The following is a 19,680-nucleotide window of genomic DNA, read 5'->3' on the forward strand; positions in this document are numbered from 1 at the left end:
CTGACGGCTGAGAATATATTAGCCTAAACTTTTTTATTTAAAAAATGTCCTGGATTTGAGAACCTATTCCTATCCCACAGCAACTACTAGCACTTAGGAAAATACCCCATGAGTGTAGCCTGCTTTCCCCTGCTCCTCCCTGTCTGAGTTCTCAGCTCAGCTGCCCTGGCTCTTCCTAATATGCTTCAAGTTCTAAATACAAACTCCAAAATCTGAGGGGTATCCACATTAGTCTGCATCTACAAACATAACAAGGAGTCCTGTGGCACTTTAGAGATTTATTAGAGCATAAACTTATGGATTTGAAAGTAGCCATCCTTCTACAAAATAATTTCAAACCCCAATTACAAAGGGAAACAACTGAACTGAAGTCCATTTGCAAATTCATTACAACCAATTTAGGACTGAATAAGGATCTTAACTGGTTAACACACTACAAAGGCAATTTCCCTTCTTTTGTATTCATATTTTCACACCAAAAGTTATGAATGAGCCACTTCCACCCTGACTTGATTAACATCATTAACCCTGTATTCCACTCCAATACAGCTGATGAAGTGGGTTTTACCCACAAAAGTTTATGCCCTCATCATCTGTTAGTCATTAAGGTACCACAAACTCCAATATGTGACTTCCAAAACCACCAGGAAAGAGGGGTGGAGAGAGGTCTGCAAAACCAAGTTCTAAAAAGGCTCCTTCTAATGTTAGGACAAGAAGCAATGGGCTTAAACTGCAGCAAGGGAGGTTTAGGTTGGACATTAGGAAAAACTTCCTAACTGTCAGGGTGGTTAACCACTGGTATAAGTTGCCTAGGGAGGTTGTGGAATCTCCATATCTGGAGATATTTAAGAGCAGGTTAGATAGATCATCTATCAGGGATGGTTTAAATGGTACTAGATCCAGCCATGAGGGCAGGGGACTGGACACTTCCAGTTCTAGTGTTCTTTGATTCTAATGTTGAGGAGAGCTCCTACTGAGAAGCAATTAGTAGGAATGCCATTCCCCTTCGTTAACATTTTCAGAAAGATGAATTTGATGTGGTCTGTAAGCTGTGATTAGATAAACATTCAAAAGGTGGGCATGCATATCCAAAGCTCATCTATACTCTGGGTGTGTCTAGACTACATGGCTCCGTCGACAGAGCCATGTAAACTAGTTTACCCGACATAGTCAATGAAGGGGGGATTTAAATAATCCCTGTTTCATTAAAATAAAAATTGCCGCTGCGCTGTGCCGACAATCACCTAATCCAGCACAGTGCGGCAGTCTAGACGCGGATCGGTCGATAAGGGAAGCCTTTTCGACCGCTCCTGTAAATCTCATTTCACGAGGCATAAGGCAGCGGTCAACAAAGGCTTCCCTTGTAGATCGATCCACATCTAGACTGCCGCACTGTGCTGGATCAGCTGATTGTCGGCCCAGCGCAGGGGCCATATTTTTAAATGAAGCGGGGCTTATTTAAATCCTCGCTTCATTGACTATGTTGGGTAAACTAGTTTACATGGCTCTGTCGACGGAGCCATGTAGTCTAGCACACCCTGGGTATGTCTACACTACCACCCTAGTTCGAACTAGGGTGGTAATATAGTCAACAGGAGTTGCAAATGAAGCCTGGGATTTGAATTTCCCAGGCTTCATTTGCATCTTGCCGGGCGCCGCCATTTTTAAATGTCCGCTAGTTCGGACTCCGTACCGCGCGGCTACACGCGGCATGGACTAGGTAGTTCGGACTAGGCTTCCTATTCCGAACTACCGTTACTCCTCGTTTCACAAGGAGAACTACCTAGTCCGTGCTGCATGTAGCCGCGCGGCACTGAGTCCGAACTAGCGGACATTTAAAAATGGCGGCGCCCGGAAAGATGCAAATGAAGCCCGGGAAATTCAAATCCTGGGCTTCATTTGCAACTCCGGTTGACTACATTACCACCCTAGTTCGAACTAGGGTGGTAGTGTAGACATACCCCCTCTGTGAATACTGAGTCAATTAAGTATTGGATTGGAAAAAAACCCAGAAGAACAAGCTTCCACATGAGACTTTTGGTACTCTCTACCTCTCATTGGGTCAGAAATACTTGGGAGGAACATATCAGTGTTTTTGACTCTGGTTCATGTTACACTGAGCTCCACCAAGATACACATTTATAGGGTCAGATTTTCAAAAGGCAACAAAATGAATGGCCATCTGTTCAAAGGTTCTCACCATCCAATATGTTGAAAGTCTGGCTGGAAGTATCTCAATAGAGCTGCTGAATCCTGATCTCCTTTGAAAATCTGATCCTGATTTCTTTTGGCCCTAGAAAACTAGAAGGAAGGAAGGAGGGAAGGAAAGACGCCCACTCCCATGGCCAGCTGATGTGCTTTTAGTACAGGACCTAGGTAGGGGAGAGAAAGATGGCCTTGAGCTAAATTATACATATCAGAGAAGTCCTTATAAGGTCAGCTATCTGTTCCTTGTGTACTGCTGAAAAGACATAAGGGGTATGGAGCCAGTGGTCAGAATCTGGTCCAAACTTTAAGGTTGGTTTCAGTTGAGGTAAACTGGCTGGGATCACAGACCCAGACATGAACTTCAAGCCCTGGAGCTTTCCCCACTGCCATTATGGATGCACAGAATACCCAACCATTCCCCTTCTAGTTCAGATATGCCAGCGGCTGCTTCATTTGTCTTGTAAGCCTCCTTTACTTTTGCTCGACTGGATATCATTATCAGACAAGCCTGGACTCCCAGGGGCTTGGGAAAGTATACCTTATTTGGATTAAGATTTTCAGGAAAAAGTTATTTTATCCAAAGTGATCTGTGCAACTTCAACCTCTGTTAAAAGAAATAAATCTTTGTTTAATGCCCAAGGGAACAGCACAGGAGTGAAACGAAGTGGGTATTGTTATAGGATGACTCTTTAATCTCATGTGGGACATTAAATGCATTCCACAGATTTAGGAGGAACCCTCCATAGGATACTTTTGACCCAATACCCATTAGCAAACTAATCTGTTGTCTGAAGGGAAATGACTGCACAGCTTCTCTGCTAATTAGGACTTTGGGTAAAAAAGACATGGAGTCTGGACAAAGAGAAGAGCATTAACAAGAAGGGCAGCATCAGGGGAGACAATGGATGGCTTGCAAATCAATGCCGAAGCCTAAGTTCAGAAGCTGAGGAATACTGAGGTGTAGGGGGAAGTAAAGGATGAGAAAATGAAATCTTCCCATGTACCAGGAATAGATTTGAGCTGCAGTCACCTTTGGCTCTGAATGGGAAAAAGGAAAAGCTAGTTCACACACAGAGTTTCCTAGTTCTGTGGGTGTTAAGTCGAATAGAACTAAGTCCTGCATTTCTTACGCAGCTGAAATTCCCATTGATTTTGGTGGGCATTGTAGCTGAGTAAGGCGTGCAGAACAAAGCCCTTATAGATCAGCATGTAGTTATTTCAGATGAGCCTCCTAGTTCACTTGCACCACAACAATGAAGAAGCAGAATCCTTTCAGTCAAGGAGCTTTCGGTGCAAAGAGAGACACAATGCAAGGCGGGTTTACATTGCACTCACTGGACACACGTTGGACTTGATACCAAACCATTCTCTTTGATGACTGATTAATGCTCACTAGACTTCATGGGAGAAGTAAGTTTGCCCAGGTTGCTCAGGCCTCCTCTAACTTGCATGCATGTTTGTCCTTTACATAAGCCCAATTTGTTTGTGTAAATGAAACTGTTCTCTGGCAACTGCAGACAAGCCTTCCTGGTGGGGGGAATTCAGGTGTCAGATTTGTCCTGAGCTGTGAGAGGCACAGTACATTCAGAGGCTGGGTATGGATGTGACGCTGTCATATATTGCTCATAAGCACATGAAATGGCATGGACAGGCTCTGGAAGCAGCTCCCGCCAGCCATCCTCAGCCCCACAAGAGTGAATTAGGATGGGGACAATGGGGAGGATCTTATTCCCTATGGAATAAGCTATGCTTAGATCCATCTCAGTTGCATAATGTCTGAAGGAAGGCTGTTCAGGGGCACTTACCTAGCATCCCTTTGTTGGAGCTGGACAAGCACATATCCTTCTCTGCGCTGGGAAGAACGAAGCCAACCACAAACACCTCCACCCCGTCCGCCATCAGTGCCAAGCCTAAAACAAAGAAGAGTGTCCACTGGAAGCGCCCATGGCCACACTCCTCAATGATGTTCTCATACTGGTGAGCCAGCTGCTCCTCATCCTCCATCCGCTCTGCTATGAGCTCAGCCTTGTCTCTAAACTCATCAACCATGGCAGGGGCTTTCTTCTTCTGTTTGGACTTCATGTCATCTGGGTGAGGGATGCCCTGGTACTCTCCATCGTAGACCTCGTCGTCTTCATCGTGGCCTTCTGTGGCATCACTCTGGGCATCCTCTTCTTGGGCAGGCTCATTCCCATCATGGTAATAGCCATCGGTGGGGGCATAAGGGTCATAGTTGCCATCCTGATACCTGTAGTCATCGGACACCTGGTTCATCTCTCTGGCTATTTCCTTTGCTCCTTGATACAGATTTGCACTGTTTCTATGTCGATTATCCATTCTGAGCATATAGTTCTATACACAGTATAGTGTTGTGTGTGTATATTTTCTAATATATGAGTGTGCTTACTGATTTGTGCAGTCTCTAACACCAGCTACACAAACATAACTTCCCTCTGATTAGAAATTGACCTGATTTTCAGTGCAATGAGCTCACAAAGAGAATGGCTGTAAACTTTCAGGATAGAGTTTCTTACAAAGCTTTTGATAATGTTTCAGGTTTGAGCTAGATGTTGTTGACTTGCTTCTTTCAGTAGGAAGGAAGGTGTAGTTTGGAGTGTTGACCAATGATACGTGAGAGATCCGTAACTTTGTACAATCAGGAGCTAGGAAGACTTGGCAGGTTCTTCTTTACTCTGATCCATTGTGAGGATGACAGTCATTCCCTGAGAAAGAAAGAGAAACAGCAATGAGACGATATTGAATTGAGAGGAGAAAGGCAGAGAATGAAATAGACAACTTTCCTAATACACTCATTTGTATCTGGAAGGAGATAGAATATTCAGAGACTGTTATTACACCTTATAAATGGGGGGCATTTAAAAGCTATCATATGGCAGAGAGATCATAATTACAATACAGTACTGATGTCCCAAATTGTGCCTGACACGTATTCCTAGAAGTCCACAGCATTGGTTTCCATAGAGGACATAATGGTCTTGAGTGGTGCTGATTGATCAGTGCCTTTAAGGCACTAGAGAAATATGTCTGCCTACTTGGAGCCCAGCCTTCATGATACTTAGGCACTCGTTATCTTAATGAAAGAAAAACTCAGCTTTGCTTTTTGGTTTTTAATTCAGATCACAGAGGTAATTTTATTTTATGGATTTTTTTAAATGTATCCCCATCTGGACAAAAAGACTTGACAGATGCAGCGTGTGCAGAGAGAAATTATTTTCCCACCCACCCATACCCCATTTATTCAATTTCTAACAGCCACTGGAAGAAAAGTTTTCTCAGTCAGCAACAAATTAAGTTAAAATGGAATCATGACCCTTTTTGGGGGGAAAAAACTGAGTGAAGCCAAATCATTTATAAACATCCTCAAATTTTGGACCCCTGTATTCAATTATTTTTCAAGTGGATTTCAACTAGTTAGCTCTCTTGTGTCATTTCCTGTTATTACACAGAGCTGAAAACAAAGCTTTTGATAAAAGGCATCAGTTGCTATACACAGTACATTCATACTATAAGAGATGCTATACAGATTTGGTATTTGATTGTCTTTCAGGTACTAATAAAAATAAAATTAAAAATGAACCATTAACTGCCATATCTATCTACATCTGTAACCTGTGAATTCTATTATTGTGTGTGTATATGTATACATACACTTATGTACACTCTGGCTACGTCTAGACTGGCCCCAAATTCCAGAAAAGGGATGCAAATCAGGTAAGTCAGCATAGGGAAATCCGCGGGGGATTTAAATATCCCCCGCGGATTTAAATAAACATGTCCGCCGCTTTTTTTCCGGCTTGGGGAAAAGCCGGAAAAAAAGCGGCGGACATGTTTATTTAAATCCGGGGGGGATATTTAAATCCCCCGCGGATTTCCCTATGCTGACTTACCTGATTTGCATCCCTTTTCCGGAATTTGGGGCCAGTCTAGACGTAGCCTCTGTATTTGTGTGTGTGTGTGTGTACAGTTGTATGACACATAAAGGCGATATTCAACATAACAATGCCACCACTCCACTTCACAGTATTATTTCCATCATGTGGGCACTGTGCAAATGCCATAAAAATGAAATTATGTGCACACAATTCTGATAGGAAATTCAGTAAAATCAACATTGTGAAATGCTCTGAAGAGAGCCACTCATGTTACATTCTGGGAAAAAGCATTGCAGTCAAAGCAGTATTTAAAATATCATTTTGATTACAACAGATTCTGCTGGTACAGCAAGGTCTTCCTATACTACATTGAAAAGACTGTCCTTGAGTATGAATGGGAATCCTCTGAACAGTTCCATGTGTTTATGCAAAGCCCCGTGAGTCCTGTTGCATAATGTTTACAATGGAATCAGGAGTTTAATTCAGAGTAAAACAGCTTTTGCTCCGGTGTCCTCTATGGGTACATCTACACACCAGTGTTATTTCGGAATAACTATGACTATTTATCTATGACTACTCATATCTTATGACTAGGTTCAGGATTGGGAATCAGGATTGGGAATCTGTACCAGCAGAATCTGTTGTAATCAAAATGATATTGTCAATGCTGCTTTGACTGCAATGCTTTATCCTAGAATGTGACATGAGTAGCTCTCTTTAGAGCATTAGACAATGTTGATTTTACTGCATGTCATATCAGAATTGTGTGCACATAATGTGAAAATAATGTTGAGCTGGAGGACTTCTTACTCTAACTCCTGTAAACCTCATTTTACAGGAGTAAGGGAAGTCAGAGGAAGAGTGCTCTTCCTTCGACTTCCTGCTGTGTAGACAGCGCCAAAAGCCAAAATAAGCTTTTTCAACTTAAGCTACACAATTGACGTAGCTCAAGTTATGTAGCTTATTTCAGCTTTAGCACTGCTGTGTGGATGTGCCCTAACAGATCTCCTGTCTAGCTCATCTAGAGCACCACTCTTCTAACCTGCTTATGGAGCCTACTAAGGGCATGTCTACCCTTATTTCGAAATAAGAAGTGGAGCATCCACAGTACCAAGATTGTTATTTTGAAATAACAACTCCTGCTATTATTTCTGGAGTTATTATTTCAAAATAACCTGGTAGAGTAGACATAGCCTTATAACTGGGAGGCACCATCTTGCTGCTCATGCACATATAATTTGGAAGAGGCAGGTCCCAATATACTGCCATTACTACTGTTTCCAACAGAATTGCCATATTTGTGGTATGCCAAGTAAGATCTCCCTTCAAAGCTACATTAACTTTGATCTATGATTTCTCTCTAAGTGGCATCACAAGCTTTCCCGGCAGCAGGTAATAACATCATGTCCTGGGAGGTGTGCCAATAAGGCTCCAATAACTGAGTCTCTACGACTGCACAGGTGCGTTTATACCCCCTGGCCCCTGCTAACCCAAGAATCAGCCAGTCATTGATGCACTAGTGGTTTAACTCTTGTGTCTTGAAACAAAGCAGCTGCTCTATACTAAGTACTGAATAAAGCTTGTCCCCACATTTAGTGCTGGAGAGTATTCTGTGGTGGATAATCCAGCAGGGGTATACGTGACATGACCTACTAGCTTGCAAGCATCCTTCATTTCTAGGATTCAGTGCTGTTTAAGGGACTGCATTAGCATGGGAATAGAAGGGAGGGAGAGAGAGATGGGGAGCTGCCTTCCCCTAGTAAAGTGGGGAAGAAGTGCTCCAAAGGAGACGAAGGAAGAAGGTGTGAGCAGGGCCTTCACCATGCTGGGAATGAACGTGTCTCACTATCCTCAAGTACAAAACTTGAGAGTGGTTTTAAGTGCAATCAATTCTGCACTACCCCCACTCAGGCAGAATCCAAACATGAATAGGGGCCACTTACAGTATAAGGAATATAGAAAATAAGAATCTTTCGGCATGAGAGAGGTCAGAATGCTGAGCTCAGTCTTTCTGCTCCTTCTCACCAACATGTGCAGTCCACAGTATATGTTTTGTTAAAAGTACAGCATGTACACTGGCTGCTTATTCTTCATGGGGTGCAGGATCAGGCTTCCTCCATGGGTGCAGTAAGAGCATCTATCTTTGCTTTAGCTCCCAGGACATTTGTCGCTGCATTAAGCACATTTCCCATGTCCATTCTTTTTGCTGAGTCACCCCATATATTTTCCATTAGGTTAAAAAGGCAATAGGGCTATTTTCTAGGACTGTGAAAAATCAATCAATAAGCAACCTCCCCCCCCCCCCCCACCCTCCCAGATAGAGGCAAGCCTTTCAAGTCAAAAAGATCCAGTGACTTTAGAGCATGTGGCAATAAAGAGAAGCATTTTCATCCACTCTGGATGTGCTCCTATGCAAAGAAATTAATACACTGACAGCTAAAGGAGGCATTTCATATTTTTGCATCTAGTGTTTCATCGCTGAAGGGCTGCCAGTGTGGGTTAAATTCCCAGACTCTTTTAGAGTCCTAAAATCCATCTCACTTACGAACTAACTTTTTCCATTATATGAAAGTTCTACGGGTGGACATCATTCTGTTTCAGGAAGTAAAACTGTACTTCCACGGAGAATATTTTCTTCTAAATCTAAAAAGGAGAAAGGAGGGAGTTTTAAACGGGAATAAGCTGTGCTGGTACAAAGAATCCTGAAGAACATTAGACCCTGCTGTTGAATTGTTTAAATGGCATTTGTGGACAGGTTAGGGTTCAAAGTGACCGCGCCAGTCTCAGCCTGTCAAATCAAAGAAAGTGACCTGGACAGTTGCCACTTTCTTTTCCGGAAACAAGACATTGCTCCCTGCTGATTGCTGTGAAGGGGAATTGTTCAGCTTTCTACAAGCTTTTCAAGAGTGCAGATGAGCAACAGACTTTAAGATCCCAAATCAGCAGCAGAATTTGGGCCCAAGGTGCCTGATTTCTATTAAAAAGCTGGGCCTTTATACCTAGACATGAACTGAGGATTCGGTGCATCACCCAGAATCACAGGCGACAGAGATGAAGAAGGCCTATTTGTGCATCCGGACCATCTGCCTGCCAGGTGAACATTGTTCCTACTATCTGACACCACTTGCATCCAGGGTGCTGTACAGAATGCAGGGAGTTAATACCGCTCTCTGACCAGCCCTACAGGCTAATGATAACATCAGATGGTGAAGTGTGAATGTGAACTATATAACCCTGAGCTGGGCAGGTAAAAAGCTTTGGGATTCATATTTTGCAGGGCTGTTGGCTGTACTGAGTCTGATCTGGATGGTTAACAGTAGTGGCCCATGGGCCCATCTTACTTCATAGCTATACCATAGCCCTTGTCTTTTCCTTCATTTTGCAGCTGTTCTACAGATTGTAGTCACACCCAGCTGAGACATTCCCACTGACTCTAGTAGCATGCACTCTCCTCTGCTAGGGCATGGAGTAAGGCAGCATGTACTCTTTCAGAGCGCACCCTCCTGGGAGGGGTCTTGCCCAGCCGAGAATGCTCTGTCACACAGACATTTGCTCTGTCTCTCATACTGCAGCCTGCACAATACTCTGTGGTTTTCAAACTATGGGTCCTGATCCAGTACTGGGTTGTGGAATGTCAAATTAATGGAGACTGCCTATCTCCTAGAACTGGAAGGGACCTTGAATGGTCATCAAGTCCAGTTCCCTGCCTTCACAGCAGGACCAAGTACCATCCCTGACAAATTTTTGTCCCAAATCCCTAAATGGCCTCTGCAAGAATTGAACTCACAACCCTAGGTTTAGGGGGGCCAACACTCAAACCACTGAGCTATCCCTCCCCCCAGTGATGCACTGGGTCTCACGGCTGCAGGGTGATCAAGTGACCAGTGGGGGTGCTAAGGCAGCTCCCTGCCTGTCCCAGCACCACAGACTGCTCTGTGTCCCAGAAGCATCCAGAAACAGGCCCGGCTCTTAGGTGGGGAGGGAGAGCACACAGAGTTCCATGCACTGCTCCTGCCCTGAGCACTAGCTCCGCATTCCCATTGGCTGGGAACCTGCTGTTGGCTGTTTCTGGGGTGCAGCGTGGTCTGCGGTTCCAGAAGAGGTAGGACGCTGCCTTAGCACCCCAGCTGCACCTCTGACTGGGAGCCATGATGATCATAATGGTCCCTTCTGACCTTAAAGTCTATGAGCCATTCAAGGTAAGCATCTGCTACCCCAGCTCCAGCCTCCCTCCCATAGCCTAAAGTTCTCATCCTCAGCCCCACCCTGGAGCCCACACCCTAGTCAAATTATGTTGGGTCATGGGCACCAACAATTTTCTTCAACAGGGTCACGAGAAAAAAAAGTTTGAAAACCACTGCTCTAACGTATGGCGAGCCAGCATCTGCTGCCAATATTGTATTCCCCTTATGAATCCTTCTCTGTCACACGGTACTGGCCATGCACTTTCAAGACCAGTTATTGGTTTCCATGAATGTGAGGACAGAGACAATATTGGGGCATCATATATTTCCTCTGCTCACTAAGGGCATGTCTACACAGCAGCATTATTTCAAAATAATAATAATACACAGCGGGCACCTTATTCCGGATTTTGTAACCCTCGTTTTACAAGGAATAACACCTATTCTGAAATAGTTATTCTCTCGACCCAGGTATTCTAAGCATCTGGCTGTCAAGAGTCACATTAGCAGCTTCTTGTTTCACTCTGTCCCTTGAGGAGATGCTGAGCCATGAGACTATCCCATGAGGGAAGGAGTCGTTGTCATTTCAGTGATTTCAGTGACTGCTCTCAGCTCAACCAGAATAAACACCCGTAGAACAGCCCTTCAGAGGTTATGCCATTGAGAGTCTTTCATGTCCAGCAGCAAATACATCATCAGGGCAAAGCTAAACGCAATTCTAACTTACTTTGGAATTTCCCAGTACTTCTATGATACATACCCTGACATTACCCTCTGTCTCTATATACTCTCTGGCTGTGTCTACACTGCACCCCTTTTCCGGAAAAGGGATGCAGATTAGACAAGTCGGAATTGCAAATGCAGCGGGGGATTTAAATATCCCCCGCTGCATTTGCATGAACATGGCTGCCACTTTTTTTTGGCTCGGGGCTTTGCCGGAGAAAAGCACCAGTCTAGACGGGATCTTTCGGAAAATAAAGCCTTTTCCGAAAGATCCCTTATTGCTGATTTTAAGAGGAATAAGGGTTCTTTCAGAAAAGGCTTTATTTTCCGAAAGATCCCGTTTAGACTGGCGCTTTTCTCCAGCAAAGCCCCAAGCTGGAAAAAAGCGGCAGCCATGTTCATGCAAATGCAGCAGGGGATATTTAAATCCCCCGCTGCATTTGCAATTCTGACTTGTCTAATCTGCATCCCTTTTCCAGAAAAGGGGTGCAGTGTAGACACAGCCTCTACATTATTTATCCTTCAGTTACCCCCTTGCTACTAGCTAACATATCTATTGCTCTCAAGTTTTTCTATAGCACTCGTCACCCAAGTCTCTTAGCAATACCACAATTGTAAATGGTAGTGCTACAATTACCACTTTTAGCTACCCCACTTACCAAGCACTTTCTGAGACTGAGGCTCCGTCTACACTGCCTCTTCTTTGCGGAAAAGGCAATGCAAATGAAGCACTCATTAGCAACTTCTCACACTTCATTTACATATTCTCTTCCAATGCTTTTTGTGGGAGAGGGTTTTGCACAAATAAAAGCAGTGTAGATGGATCTGTTTTGCGCAAAAATACCCTTTTGTGCAAGAACAATTATTCCTCAAAAAATGAGATTTACAGGTTCTTGCGCAAAAACCTCTTCCACAAAAAGCATCAGATGAGAATATGCAAATGAAGCATGAGAAGTTGCTAATGAGCACTTCATTTGCATTGCCTCTTCTTCAAAAAAGAGGCAGTGTAGACATAGTGTGAGCACTAGAAAGTTGTGCGACCTTATCCAAGCTCAGGTGCATTTACTCACACAAGTTGTCCCATTGAGTAGCTATATGACTAAGTCTGACTCACTGAAAGGGTCTCAGCATGGGACCCTCTACAAGGACCCCTTGTAACAGGACACTGGGGGTTTGAAGTATATATACACATTCTCGTGTGTCTGTTAACAGCACTGGGGCTTTCAAACTGAGAGCTGTAATCACAGGATACATGACCGGGTGTAAGCATATAACCTACAGGAAACCAGAGAGAAGGGTTTCTGCCTTTTGGGTAGAGTCAGCAGAAAGGAAAATCCAGGCTCAGAGAAGCCCCAGTGCAGGGAAGGTGTATTTCTCAATAGCCAGGAAGGGATGTGAAAGGGGAAGGTGTGTCCTTTCTCCTTTCAGTCAGTGGGTGCTCGGAAAGGCTGGGAGTTAGTACCAGTATCTTGAGTTTAGTTTATTTGCTCTTGTTTGGGAACTGGGTTTTTTTTACAATAAATTCAGCCTTAGGGACAGGTACTCTAGGGAACCTTGTACCTGAGATGTTATTTTCTGCTCATCTGTGTACACCTCTCTTCTGCACACTATTCGCCCTCTAAGCTATACTCCACAATAACCTTCTCTCTATAGTCTGTTTAGTATTTACCCTCCAGTTACCTCCCCACCCAACACTACGTACCATCCCCTTGTCTTGGGTCTACACAAAGTGAATCCTTCATTATATCCTGCCTCTGCTTGCTATGACTGACTATGAAATTACCCCTCCTTTGCATACTACTCCCCCAACCCTATACTACATTACAGCACATCCAGGAGCTACTTCATCAGTGATCAAATGTTGCCTACTTATCCTCTTAGCAAGATGCTTTCTGATTTGTACTCTGCAATTTATATCAATGTGACACATATAAGAATCTGTGCTCACATGTTAAGAGTAAATGGTGTTACCAATAGGACCTTTTCTGTGGGCTGTCCTGCTGTCTTGTTTTTTCTAGTCTCATAGGGTAAGTCTAGACTACATGGCTCCATTGACAGAGCCATGTAGATGAGGTTTCTAGACATAGGAAAATGAAGTGGCAATTTAAATAATCACCACTTCATTTACATCAAAATGGCTGCCGCACTGTGCCAATGAGCTGTTTGGTGGCACAGCGCAGTAGTCTGGACGCTCTGCGGTCGACAAGGGCTTCTCTTGACGACCGCCCCGTTATGCCTCGTGGAATGAGGTTTACCGGGGCAGTTAACAAGGGCTTCCCTTGTTGACCGCGGAGAGTCCAGACTTCTGCGCTGTACCGCCAAACAGCTGATCAGCACAGCGCGGCAGCCATTTTGATGTAAATGAAGAGGCAATTATTTAAATGCCAAGTCATTTCCCTTTTTTGAGTACACTAATCTACATGGCTCTGTTGACGGAGCCATGTAGTTTAGACGTACCCTTGGGGTACATCTACACTCCATGCTTATTTCAAAATAAGCTATTCCAGAATAGTTATTCAGAAATATCTTATTTTGAAATAGCACGTCTACACTGCAGGGAAGCCTCAAAATTATTCTGAGGCAGACTTCCCGAATGTAGATGTGCTAGCTCAGTTTAGAGCCCCAGGAAGCACTGGGGAGGAATTACTTAGAATGGCCCTAGTGAGACATTATTTTGAAATAGCAGCAGTGGAGCATCTACACATGCCTTATTTCAAAATAGCTATTTTGGAATAGGCATTATTCCTTATAGAATGAGGTTTACAGATTTCAGAATAAGCCGCCCATTATTTTGAAATTATTTTGAAATAACAGAATGGCGTGTAGATACTTGCATTGTTATTTAAAAATAATACTAGTTATCTCGAAATAACAGTGCTGTGTAGATGCACCCTGACTCACCAAATATCTAATGCTTCCTTCCCCACTTCATCCTGTAGCCAATTAGGGTTGCCAGATACTTTCATAAAAAATACCGAACATGGCAGGGGAAAAAAATTGGTTGAGGAAAAAAAAAAAGAGGCACCATGCCTTTAAATCCCCTCGCTCGCCACTCGCCAGACCTGGCAGGTGAAGATTGTCCCAAGTGGCCTTCCATCCAAGAAAAACAGAAAATACTGGACATTTTACATATCCAGTATTTTCTGGGTTTTTTTACCAGACAGAGGCCACAAATACCAGACTGTCCGGGCCAATACCGGCTACCTGGCAACCCTGGTAGCCATAGGTTAAAAAAAAAGTAGGTTTTGGGGAAATCCCTCTTGGCAGATTGGCAGATTCCTAGGAAAGAAAGATCCAAGACAGCCTGGATGACAGAATGAATGGACAGGAAGAGGAGATCTATATTTCCCTGTCCTGAGAGCAGAGCTGAAAAGCAAATGTGTGTATGCGCATGCATGCACATGTGCACAAACACAAGCGCATGCACACCTCTAGAGAGGGAGACTAAACCTGAAAGTAGAAATTCAGATGCTTTTCCTTTTCTGCCCAAACAGGACATAGGGAGAGAGATGCTGTGGGGCAGGGAGAGAGATGCAGAAATATTGTCACAGGATCTTTAGCAAGCACCAGCATAATCCCCAGAAACAGATGGCAGCTCAGTTTAGAATTCTGCCTGAAGGACAGCTCTTTCAGCAAAGCGTCCACCCCTTCCCCGCCTCCAGAGCTGCTTTCTGCTGACAGCATTGGGAAGAAGCCCAAATCCTACAGCGGCCATAAGGAGACTGCATTCACAGAGCAGGTTGTACAGCAAGCAGGGGAAGAAATTCTTCTCCTTGACTAGGAGAGGGGGAGCTGTGTCACTATGTTTTTCTGATATTCCAGCCTCAATGCGACTATTCATGTGAATGCAGTTAATGAAGCCATTTATATTAACTTGGGACCAGATTCTGAGAGATGCTGAGCACCTCCCATTGGACAATATCTTGGATTTCAGGGATCCTGTATTTAGAGGACCCTTATTGTCCAGAGGAGCTAAGGGAGAGTGAGCAGTGGACTAGTACCTGAGGCTACATCTATACTGCTTCCTTCTTGAGCAAAGCCCTATACAAATGAAGTGCAGATTAGCATCTTGCTGCACTTCATTTGCATAATTAATTAGGGGCCATTTTTGCACAAGAGGCTTTTGCGAGAAAAGGAGCTGTATAGACGGCTCCTTTTTGCACAAACCCCCTCCTGCACAAGAGCCGTTCTTCCTCATTTTTTCAGGAAGAATGGGTCTTGTACAAGAGGGGGTTTTGAGCAAAATGGAGCCATCTACACAGCTCTGTTTTGCACAAAAGCCTCTTGCGCAAAAATGGCCCCTATTGGACCCTAATTATGCAAATGAAGCATGGCGATAGTCTACTCCGTGCTTCCTTTATATGAGCTTTTGCGGAAGAAGGGTGCAGTAAAGATGTATGAGTGTGGCAGGAAGATGGTCTACTGGTTGGGGGCATTAGCTTGAGAACTGAGAAGACCACGTTCAGTTCTCTACTCTGACATAAATGCCTGCCATGACCTTGAGCAAGTCTTTTAGACCCAACTCCTCAAAAGTATTGACATCAAGGGGCATTAGGCTCCAAAATACCTTTGATCTGGTCCTTAGTGTCTCTGAGCTTTCGCTCTCCATTTGTAAAATGGAGATATTAGTACTTTGCTACCTCACAGCGGGGATGTTGTGAGAAGAAACGTGTTACAAAGCTTGTGAGATGCTCAAATGCCATTAGTAATGGGGGTGAGGAGACATGGATGCCCAGTCCATAGACACAGTGAGAGGCAGTCCACAGCAAAAGAGCTAGCAGCCTAAACAGACCGAGGCAGGAAAGGAAGCACTATTTGTGATGGATCCCCACCCCATGCTTTACAAAATGGACTTATGGGCACAAATATGCATAACTCAAAGACATGTGGCACAAATTGTCTCCTATAACCTATCAACCTTAATGTCATAATCTGCTGGGTCTGTATATCTTATTTTGTGAATGTATCATTCTTGGGTGTAACATTAGATATATGGAGTATGGAATGGTTTATGTTTTTAAAAGGGCAAAGGCAAGCCATCAAGGGTGTTTTCCTCAAGGTCTGGTCAATTTTGAACAGCCTCTTTTGACCCATAAGTCTTAGCAGTGATTGGCTCTAGGAAGTCATGTGACATCCCTCTCCCAACTGGTAGGCTCTGACCAGCTGTGATTTTTCCATGTAAGGGTGGAATGTAGAAACAGAATTCTCACCCAAAGGTGGAATCTAAAACAATGGAAAGCTAGCAATTTCTTGGTCTTTGGCTGGCATGGCACTCCCAAGAATGTGAACCAGAGACCCCAGGGAGAGGAACTTCCCTGGTTTGAAGCTTAGCTGGAATAAGAACCATTTTAGGGTGAGTTTGTAATAAGTGTGTACTGAGGTTTTAGTGCTCGAATTAGCTAAGCATTTTCTGTTATTTTAAATTTGTAATCAACATTGTTCTGCCTGTTCTCACAACTACTTAATCCTACTGCTTGTACTTAATAAAATCACTTTTATTCACTATCAAGCCCAGTGAAAATAATTGTTACCTTGGGGAGCAATCAGTGTGTACATTCCCCCTTTCATTGTTAAAGGGGACTTACCTAAATAGTTCATTTGGGATTCTGATGCCATCCATGTGGGAAGTGGTATCCCAAGAAGCTGGGTCCAAAACTGCATTTTCCTTGGACCTGAAGAATTTCATTGTCTGTATTGCTCCTCGTGGGATGGGAGAGGGGCTGTGATCTCAGCTCTGTGCCTTGGCTGGAGGAGACCAGGTGGGCTGGCCCAGCAAGACAAGGTAGTGAGAAGCCCCAAAGAGGAAGAGGGCAAATGTCAGTACCTTTGTCGGCACTCCAGGAAGCACCCCCAAAGGATCTTCTATGACCTCACCCCATCACGCTATTGTCCCCATTTCCCATCAGGAGAACAGATCCCCAGAAGGGTGGAACAATGTGCTCACAGCTGCACAGAAAGTCCATGTCAGAGCTGCGAATTGAAGCCAGACCTCCCGAGCCTCAATCCCAGGGTTTAACCACAAGACCACCCTTCCTCTGTCTTTGGAGGGACACACTCAGCAGACCCATTGAAATGAAGTCATTTTCTCTGTAAAATGTAGCACATGAAGAATGCGTGACAGTGTAGTAAAAAGGCTTAATTGGAACAACTCACAGAACGGTCACATTCCATCCCTCGGGAGTAATGCTGCTAGCCCAAGCTCATGATGCTAAATTCTTCAGACCCCATTCCACCATTTTCTCTTTCTCTCTCTTACACTCAAATACTCTCTCTATGTTTCAGGGGTTCTCTTCCACATGCTGTGTGTAAACGTTCTAGCTCACCCTGGAAGACCGCAACAGGCATGTGTACCTGAAACACACTTTCCTCTTCTCCATTTTCTCTCTACAGAACTTAATTATTTCATATGGATTTTTGTCTGCTCGCTTTATTCACTCATGTAAAAATGTTCCTGACCAACTTTGATGAATGACCTGCACCATCTTAGTTTCAGAAGGGGCCTTGGGAAATACCAAGCAATTCATAGCTGGGGGGAAATCCTCTGTTGCATAATTCTCATGAACTATTTTGCCCAGGGAACAGGAAAACACGGCAGAATTAATGTATCTTGGTTATTATTCTGAATGTTACTTTTTTTATCTCACTTGAAACCCAGTAATTTTCAAAGGACTTTCATAATGCCTCAGGAAATTTATTTTATTTTGCTAGAATAAAAAGAAACCCACTTTTTACCCTCTTGTGTGCACTGTATGATTTTTCTTTTCAGTTCACTCAGGCCCCTGTTTTGCAAGTAGCCAGGACTCTGCCCTCATCTCTATCTATGTAACCTCTCCTGGATTCAGGGGCAATATATGGTCCAGTGTAAGGATTATGTCAAAAGGGGCTTTACTAAAGGCAGTAGGGTAGAGAGGAGTCTTTTTACTGGCCTTTAAGGAGCTATTTATAGCCTTTCGTCTTTTCAGTCTGGAAACTCTGAGGGTGACTTTTGAACAAGCAGGTTTGCTTTGAAAGAAAGACTTAGGATTTGTGCAAACACAGCACTTGAAAAAAAACCTAGTGGTTTGTAGGAAAGGCTGGTTCTGCCTTTGGGAAGATAACCCCCAATTAATGCCTTTAGACTCACCACCATCAAAGCCTACAAACCAGACTGACTCCTCTTTCTAGCTACAGATGACCCATAACTGAACCCTAAAAGTGAAAGCCCTTCAAATTTGAGCATGTCTGGTAGAAAAGAAGTTGGATTCATATCTTATTGCAGACCAATTTCTTGAAAGCACAGCGTGAGTGGTAGCAGCACCACCAAATTTGGCCTCAGAAACCCTGAATCTTCACCTAATCCTAATCCATATCCAGCTCCTAACATGGCTTCCTCATCCATTCTTTAGTACCAACCATAGAAAGTTACATGCATTCCCTTTCTTGCCCATGGTGAAAGAAATATGGGGCACATTCTCACTCCCAGGGACTGCATTACCCCTGCAGTGTTCATATTCCCTGGGAGGATCAGGAATCTGATTGAGTAATGTCCTCAGGATTTAATCCAATGTAGCCAGTGCTATTCTGTAAGCAGCAGTTAGGTCTGCTGGCAACAGAAAAGTATTCTAGGAGAGCATAAGAAAAGTCAAAATCAGTCCTACATTCCACAGAGTTGCAAGTGATTGACATGCCTCCTGATGTGTAAATAACACCACACCCACTATGTAAATGAGGCCAGGCCTTCTAATGCCCTGACCACCTTTTGAAGACCCATGCACAAAACTCAATATCTGTAAAATCTGCAGAAGAACTGAGCAATATCCAGGAGGAAAACTGCTCAGCTCCTTTAGATAAAAGGGCCTTAGGAGGAGAAAAACAAGATGAACATTGAAAATTCACAGATTTTTACCCTTCTCAAACTCATGTGGGTTTATTACCAATCAGTACTAAGATGTGGGGTGGGGAGGAAGTGGATTGTTAATGAAACAGTGACTTTTCATCCTTGATTGGCTTCATAGACAAAGCATGATTCCTGGTGGGATAGGAATGAAGAGGTGCTTGGTGCAGCAGAAGAAGACAGGATTCCAAGGCATATGGAGCATAGGGGGAAAGGGTATACAGTGAGTTGGGCAGCAAGATAAAAGAGCAGAGATATAAAGAGAGAAAAGTTTGTGTGGAGGTTTGGAGGAGAGAATGAATTTGATGCAGAAGGCAGCAGGAAACTAGTGAAGAGGCTTTGAAGATGGAGGTGATATGGTTCAGAGCACCAAGCGAAGAAGAGGATTTTAGCACTGGTGGTCTGGATAGATTGGAAAGGAAAAGGTTAGGAAAAGATGGGACAAAGCAGGACATGATCAAGGCAATGACAAGGATTTCAGCCAGATAGGCAGAGGGCAAGGATGAATTCCTGGCCAAAATATAGAGGGGAAAAGTGGCAAGATCTGGAGAATGTGATGACAGACAGGAAAGAGGAAGTACTAGCCTGCTGATAAGTGGAGAATGGCGGGAACGGGAATCAGAAATCAAGAAAGGAGGAGAAGGCTAAGGGAACATCTGAAATGGTTAGAGGGACAGAGAGAGAGAGACTGGGAGGGAGGAGACCAAGACGTTTGGTACATGGAGGGAAGGGACTGGACATGTGGGGAACTGTAAAGGGGAAAATCATAGAACTGGAAGAGACCTCAGAAGGTCATCAA

The 19,680-nt window shown here is 43.9% G+C and overlaps 1 protein-coding gene across 2 annotated transcripts in view; it reads right to left on the reverse strand.

Moving 5' to 3' along the window:
• The window catches only part of SV2B (synaptic vesicle glycoprotein 2B), a 135,148-nt gene that overhangs the window by 50,664 nt on the left and 64,804 nt on the right, over positions 1 to 19,680 (reverse strand). For both annotated transcript variants that reach the window (XM_006110835.4, XM_006110836.4), the window contains exon 2: positions 4,014 to 4,931. In XM_006110835.4, the coding sequence (XP_006110897.2) occupies positions 4,014 to 4,554 (541 nt within the window). In that variant the 5' untranslated portion in view covers positions 4,555 to 4,931. The remainder of the gene's footprint in view (positions 1 to 4,013; positions 4,932 to 19,680) is intronic.

The sequence above is a fragment of the Pelodiscus sinensis genome, chromosome 14 (assembly GCF_049634645.1).
Source record: "Pelodiscus sinensis isolate JC-2024 chromosome 14, ASM4963464v1, whole genome shotgun sequence".
Taxonomy (NCBI): domain Eukaryota; kingdom Metazoa; phylum Chordata; order Testudines; family Trionychidae; genus Pelodiscus; species Pelodiscus sinensis.